This window comes from Gadus macrocephalus, chromosome 18 (assembly GCF_031168955.1).
Source record: "Gadus macrocephalus chromosome 18, ASM3116895v1".
In the NCBI taxonomy this organism is placed as follows: domain Eukaryota; kingdom Metazoa; phylum Chordata; class Actinopteri; order Gadiformes; family Gadidae; genus Gadus; species Gadus macrocephalus.
In genome coordinates, this window is record NC_082399.1 from 2,160,863 (window position 1) to 2,168,362 (window position 7,500).

Consider the following 7,500-nt stretch of genomic DNA (forward strand, 5'->3'; position numbering starts at 1 on the left):
CATGTTTTATTTATGTTGTATAACTGATTCGCAATTTAACCTGTGAAGGAAGGAGGGAACCTGAGTAGGAGGTTATTAATTATGTTTTTGGGGCCCGTCAGCATTTTCGGACCGATAATGTCAAAACGTATTCATCATACAAATGTACATACTCTTGTGGTTGTGTGTGTGTGTGTGTGTGTGTGGGGGGGGGTTGGGGTGTGTGTGTAGATGGGTGTGTGTATATGGTTGTATGTGTGTGGGGTTGTGTGTGGGGGTGCGGTGTGTGTGTGTGTTTTTTTTATTTTTATGGGTTTGTGCTTGTGTGTGTTTGTATGTGTGTGGGTGGGTGTGCGTGCATGCATGTGTGTGGGGGTTCGGTGTGTGTTTGAGTGTGTGTGTGTGTGTGTGTGTGTGTGTGTGCACTGCCGTGGGTCTGCTGAATGGAGGACCCCAGCTGTGTCGCACTCTCCGAGACCTTTCCTTGAGGAAGTGTGTGTGTGTGTGTGTGTGTGTGTGTGTGTGTGTGTGTGTGTGTGTGTGTGTGTGTGTGTGTGTGTGTGTGTGTGTGTGTGTGTGTGTGTGTGTGTGTGTGTGTGTGTGTGTGTGTGTGTGTGTGTGTGTGTGTTTCGGGCTTTGTAATGTGTACACGCGTTTGGATGTGTGCGAGGCTAAGCGTGTGTGTGTGTATTTATGTAAATTGTGTGTGATGTGCGTGCTTCGTCGCTGCGCCCTGCCTCGGGTCTCCAACGCCAGCCATGCCTCAAAGACCTTGCCAGTGGTGTCTTCTAATGGGTTTTAGATTCAACTTTTATATTATTATGCAAATAGGTGACTCTTTGATGTAGTATCAGGGTAGTCATCAGACGGGCTACGAGGTCTTTATCGGGGAGGGGGATCCCACAAAACACATAATGTGGCACCTTAAAGTTGGATTAACATAAAATAGTATAGATAAACAAAAAGCTACGATGGGTTATTAGCCAGGTTAGTGTGTCAGGATAGTATAATACAATGTAGAGTTAAGGTAATAGTGCAAGGATAGTATAGTATTCCAGTTTAAGTAGTTTCATATAATTGGGTAAGCGTAGTATAATATAATGATGTAAGGATAGTTGTTTTGTCAGTCAGCCTGTAGCAAGCTGCCCTTTCTCTCTCTCTCGCTCTCGCTCTCGCTCTCGCTCTCGCTCTCGCTCTCTCTCGCTCGCTCGCTCGCTCACCCTCTGTTTCTCATCCTCTCTCCCCCGATCTCTATCGATCTCTCTCTCTCCCCCTCTCCGTCGCTCGCTCACCCTCTGTTTCTCATCCTCTCTCCCCCGATCTCTATCGATCTCTCTCTCTCCCCCTCTCCGTCCGACTCTCGCAATAATCTCTCTCTCATCATCCGTCTCTCTTTTTCTCTCTTTGTCTCTCATCATTTCTCTCTCTCTCGTTCTCTCCCTCTGTCTCTCTAGTTGTCTCTCACCCTCCCTTGCCACAAGATGAATGGCTTCATTACAGTGACAAGATCTGCGGCAGTCACTCTCATTGTCTCCTCGCGGCGTGCCTTTATTGTGAAACTATTTACATGCCAGGAGAGGGGAGTTCCTACGGAGAATTACTCTGAACTTTTCATTTGTAAACCATTCGTCTGTGCTCTAAGGACAACGTGAGGTAAAGAAAAGGTAAATAATTAAAACTGAACTGGTTTTTCAACCGCTTAATTACCCCGAACGGCCTCTTACGAAACCCTTTAAACAAACTGTTATTTTTGTAATTGTTATATATGTACAACAGACGCAACTCCTCGACCGAAACAGACCATCGTTTTCCCACTGCGGGCATCTCGTTTTGGGGGGTGAGAGTGGGGGGTGGGGGGGGGGGGGGGGGGGGTCTTCTTTCACAAGGGAGATTAAATATGGAGTGCAAAGGGAAATGAGAAAGCAAAGAGGCTTATGAATTAATGACTGGAGTTATTAGTGGCCTAATTAGATTTAGGGAGCGGGCAGCCCCGCGTGACGGGTACTGGGGAGATGGAGATGGAGGTGGGGGTGGGGGTGCTGGTGCTGGTGAGGCTGTTGGTGGTCGGCGTGGTGGTTGAGGGGCCTGGCTCACTGCTTATCATTCACAGGATTACCCCTACACACACGTGCACGTACGCATGCACACTCGGACACACACGCACGCACACGCACACACACACACACACTCTTTGTCGAGGCGTTTGAGTTGGCAAATTGAACCCATCCGAGCTTACTTGTTGAGCAACGTCTGCCGGTACTGTATTGAAGCAGGAATGTTCACCGAGGGGGGGGGGGGGGACAGAAAAAATAAAAGAAGGAAATAAATGGTAATGGTAATTGAGGCCAGATCAGCGCCTGGGAACTGTCACGGCCGTGAGCGTGAGGCGGCGGCGGCGGCTAGAGCCCCTCTGACCGCTGTGTAGCGTTTAATTTGCTGCCATCTCATCGCCCCGGCGACGAGCGGGAGAATACCCCCCGTTTTAATTGCTTCTTCACGCAACGTTTTCCTTTTTATTTTTCTTTGACTTATTACGCGGGATGACTTGTCGTCGATGTACTTTACAATTTCGTTTTTATCATTAACAAGACATTTATGAGTTTCTTAAGTACCACATCGAACCAGATTTTTCAATAACAAAATGTGTTTGTGTGTCTGTGTTTGTGTCTCATTGGGCGTGTGTGTGTTTGTGTGTCTGTCTGTGTCTGTGTCATTGGGCGTGTGTGTATGTATGCGCCTGCGTGTGTGCGTGTACGTGTGTGTGTCCCCCTCCCCGTGGCCTCAGAACATCCACCTGGTGGCTCGCTGGCTGGGTATGCTGGAGAAGCTCCTGGAGCAGCACGCCGACGGCGGCCACGCCCACTTCCGGGTGTTCGTCAGCGCCGAGCCCGCCTCCACGCGGGACGGCCACATCGTCCCGTCGGGCATCCTGGAGAACTCCATCAAGATCACCAACGAGCCTCCCACCGGCATGCAGGCCAACCTGCACAAGGCCCTGGACAACTTCAACCAGGTACCGTGGGCCGCACGCACACACGCACGCCCGGACGCAGGCAGGCACGCACGCATGCACACACAGAGACACACACAAGCATACACATACGCAGGCACGCACGCACGCACAAACGCATGCACGCTAAAAGCGCGCACACACACACACGCACGCACGCACGCACGCACGCACGCACGCACGCACGCACTCGACAGACAGACAGACAGGTGACCAGAAAATAGGACATTTAGTTTATGCGGTCTCATAGCCCTGCTCTGCTAGTTAGCTGTTATAATTAGCTTGATTGTGTTGTTTGAATGCGAGGCACTTTGCTCTGCTGCACTAATGCATCAGTGCTTTATAAATGTATTGGTTATATTATTATTATTATTGGGAGAGCCTTAGGAGCCTGACATTAGGTTGGGTAGAATGTAGCAGCTCACAGGTGGGAGCTCATTACTGATAAAACATGCCTTTGAGTTCAGAAATAAAGATAAAGGCCATTGGCATTTAGATTCCGTTGAGTTTAGAACGCGAATAAACGCTGTGATCCGATTGGACGCCTTTCAAGAGGTCAGCTCAAACCGGGGGGGTCAAAGTCGAATCTGTTTGAACTTTATGAGCTCCGCCTGAAGGATACCTGGGTAGCGTACGAGCTAGGCCGGCTTTCAACGCTCTGACTCCACCGGTACACAGGGAAACACTGGCAACGTTGAGGGGGGCAGCTCGTCTCGTGTTCCCAGCGGGAGCTCCCCGATTTAACGAGCACTCCATCCCCTCTTCTGCAGTCGGCTGCAGAAGAGGGGATCGGAACAAAGGACGGAAAGCCTTCCAAAGTGAGCGCGTGCGTTGCGGAGCTCTCTCCGACGGCCTCGTCCGAAACCGAACAATCGCAGAGCTTCAACGCTCGACGGGGGGGGGGGGGGGGGGGGAAGGCCCCCATGACGTCCGCTCAACGCTCGCACTCACAAACAACGATGTCATCCTTTGTCAATTTGTCGGTGATTCTCAGCGTGCGAAAGAAAAGGGGGGGTGTGATGCGCTTCGTGGCGCTGACGGGACGATGGCGGCAGTGTTGTTTTATTACCCCGGACCCCCGGCCACGTCGACACGGCCACGGGAGTGGGCCGCCGTCGACGAACACCTTTTGTTGTGCAATTGATTTATTCTTTCCACTGCAAACTTTTTATTTCGAGGCCACTTACATGTCAGCTTGAAAGCAATCAAAGCAAATCCAACCGCGGTATCCATGGTTGCAAATTCGACGCGATTAAAAAGAAATACTGCGTAGCTTTAGTCATCAAAAGTAAAGGGGGTTAGGTTCGCTCGTTTATTAATTTGCGAGAAATCCAATATTTCATTAACTTAAGCCGCGAAATAATGGGTAAACAACGTCTGACAATTAGCTGAGTAGACGGCGCATGTTGCAACTGTCCTCACTTCCCTTTTCCAATTGTGAAACGACAGAGAGTTATACTAATTTGTGTGCGGAGCTCGATAACTTCATTGCGGTCCTTCTTATGAGAGCAGAACAAGAGAGAGGTTTTTCATCTAGGCTCACCAGAACCACCGATCCCGTCGCGCGTCGCGCTGTCGACGTTTTGACTGCGGCTAGCTTGGTAGCCTTGAATTGTGCGAGAGAGCTCTGAGGAAGAATCCACAATGCATGGGGGGGGGGGCGGGTCAGAGATCAAACTTGAGTGCGTGCCGTTGACCCCAATCATACGCCGCGCCCCCCGGCCCGCGGTTTAAGCGGTTGTAAGCCACCTCAAACTTTTTCGAGGCAGGCTGTTATTTTCCTCGGAGGCGCCCGTCTGCCTCGGCTCAAAGCGTTGCGCGGCAATCTTCTCTGTGGGTTTGTTATCCACTCGCCAATTTGCCGAGGCCCCAGGTATCATCCCCGCCCATGGCCGGAGGTGTGTCTGACCGTGTGGAGGACACCAGGTGCGTGGTGATTTCCGTGTTTACGTAAAAACGACAGAGTATTTTCTTTTTCTTCATTCTTGGCAGGTTCTAGGGGATTTTCAAGGACTTTTCGGCTAGTGACTGTGTTTTTGTGTTTGTGTGTTTTTTGTTTTGTGAATGGAGGTCTGTGTGTATGTGATTGTGTGTGTGTGTGTGAGTGAGTGTTTGTGTGTAGGTGTCTGAATGTCTGTGCGTTTGAGTCACTGTGTGTGCGTGTTTGTGTGTGGTGACGTTGGCAGCGGTAGCACTGCCGTATCAAACTTCCCAAACGTTCTATAAGCCCTTCACAGCGAACCCCCTAGCCCTATTGTTACAATGGATTAGGTGTGTGTCCGCCATCCCTCCGCACGCCGCTAAGCTAAGCTGCTGGGCTCCCTGGTAGACACCCCATTACCTCTGCGCATTGTTGCGTGTGCCTACTGCCACACTGTGTTTACCCCCACACACACATACACACACACACACACACACACACACACACACACACACACACACACACACACACACACACACACACACAAGTAGCTTAGCAACAATCCTGGGGGATATGATGCCCATCTTACTGCTGATAAGGCTGGTGTTTTCGTATGTGCGAGTGTGTGTGTGTGTGTGTGTCAGTGTCTGTGTATTTGTTTGTGTGCGTGGGATGTGAGTGTGGGTGGGGTTGCTCGAATGTCCCCGACATGTGTACTCTGTGAAGCTAATCAATGCTAGGCTAACGGCGCGTAATGGCCCACCCACCTGGCCAAAGCCGATGCTAAGCCACTGCAATCACAGTTTCCTTCCTCTCGACCTTTACGGCAGCGCTCGCAGAAACCCCCAGTGTCAATTCCTATCTCCGGGAGCCACTCGTCACGTAATAGAGGAGTCCTCCTGGACTTTGGGGACTGGATGTAGTCCTAACTTTTTTACCACAACAAGAATTAGATTCAAACTGTGAACTCTCCTAATCATCATGTGGGAGATGTGAGGTATAAGTTCTCTACGTTCAAGCGTTCTTAGTTCATTTAAAAATCCTTGTGAATTGAACACAGACAAAAGTCGGTGTGCTTTTGTGTGTTTTTTGTTTTTGTGTTCTGATGCTCAGAGAACATAACCTTGGCCTCCGTCTGTGCAGTAAGTCCTGTGAACACTCTGCGGTTCTGTGTGTGGAGTCTGGATCCGGTCCTTTCACGGAGACACCAAAGTGCTTTATCAAGTGTTTGTGTGTTTGTATTGTGTTTGTGTCTGTACATGTGTACTTAAGCTTAAGTCTGTCCCTGTTTGTGTGTGTGTGCAGGGCTCTGCCGTGTGTGTGTTAGCGTGTTGTCTCTGGGTTTAGGGTACCGCTCCCTCCCGGACGGCAGGTTGTGAATAGCGAGGTGATGCTTCTCCTCCCAGAGCAGGCGTGGCGCTTAGCAGCCACACACCGCACAGAATATTAATGACGTCTCCCAGAGCCTGACACCCGCCGTGGGTTGGTGGGTGTGTGTGTGTGTGTGTGTGTGTGTGTGTGTGTGTGTGTGTGTGTGTGTGTGTGTGTGTGTGTGTGTGTGTGTGTGTGTGTGTGTGTGTGTGTGCTGCGTGTGTGCCTTGGTGTGCTGTGTTTTATGCATGTGCATGGGTGCTGTGTGTGTGTGCGTGTGTGTGTGCTGTGTGTGTGTGCGTGTATGGGTGCGGTGTGTGTGAGTGTGCTGTGTGTGTTTCTGTGTATGGTTCCTGTGTGTGCGTATGTGCTGCCTGCTTGTGTTTGTGCGTACAAATGTGTGTGTGTGTGTGTGCGCTGCCTGTGTGTGTGTGTGTGTATGCATGGATGCTGTGTGTGTGTGTGCGCTGCCTGCCTGTGTGTGTGTGTGTGTGTGTGTGCTTACATGTGGGATCGTAGGAGGCGTCTACTCTGAGCGGTGCAACAGACGCGGGGCCAGAGGACCCCGTACTGCGCCACTCTCTGTGACGCACACGACTACAGAGAGGCCCGAGGCTCCTCCCCCTCCTATTGTCGGGGCTATCTGGCTCATGCATCGCCCAGCCGGAGGAAGACACGGCGATTCAGAATCAGGAGGAAATACTGCTTTAGTCACCACAACAGAACGCTGAATTCTTATTTCTGGAAGTCCGTCTTTGTAGCGTGGTTCATTACGGATATGCACACTTAAATCGTGTTCATGTTTGCAATGTTTTGAAGGCGTTTTGAGTTGAGTTGTGGAGCTAATGCTCTGTAGCATGAGGACTCGCATCAGTGTGCTAATGCTCACTGGTGTCTGGTACGAACAAGGGATCACTGATCCGGGCTGCAAAAAAACGGTCAGGCAGGCGAAAACACCCGAATCCTGATCTACCCCTTTAAGGCCTCCAAACAGCAAAACTCATAGCGCGTGCTTGTATAGATTGCCATAAGGCTTTTTTTCCGGCATGGGATCTGTTGATCCCGCCTAGCGTTGTTTGTCAGCTGATCGACTTCAGCAGCCCTAATGAGGTAATCCGCGTGGGATTTAGAATGCCTTCCGCTGTGACGACGAGGACCCAAGAAAAAGTTCTGCTTCTGCTTGGGCTCTACGCCTAAGTTTTAATGGGAGTGTGGGCCA

At 50.6% G+C, this 7,500-nt stretch overlaps 1 protein-coding gene across 1 annotated transcript in view; it reads left to right on the top strand.

Annotated features, from left to right (window-relative positions):
• dnah9 (dynein, axonemal, heavy chain 9) overlaps positions 1-7,500 on the top strand; it is a 145,984-nt gene that overhangs the window by 121,944 nt on the left and 16,540 nt on the right. Inside the window, 1 exon segment of the mRNA XM_060037597.1 lies at positions 2,765-2,992. Within this exon segment, the coding sequence (XP_059893580.1) occupies positions 2,765-2,992 (228 nt within the window).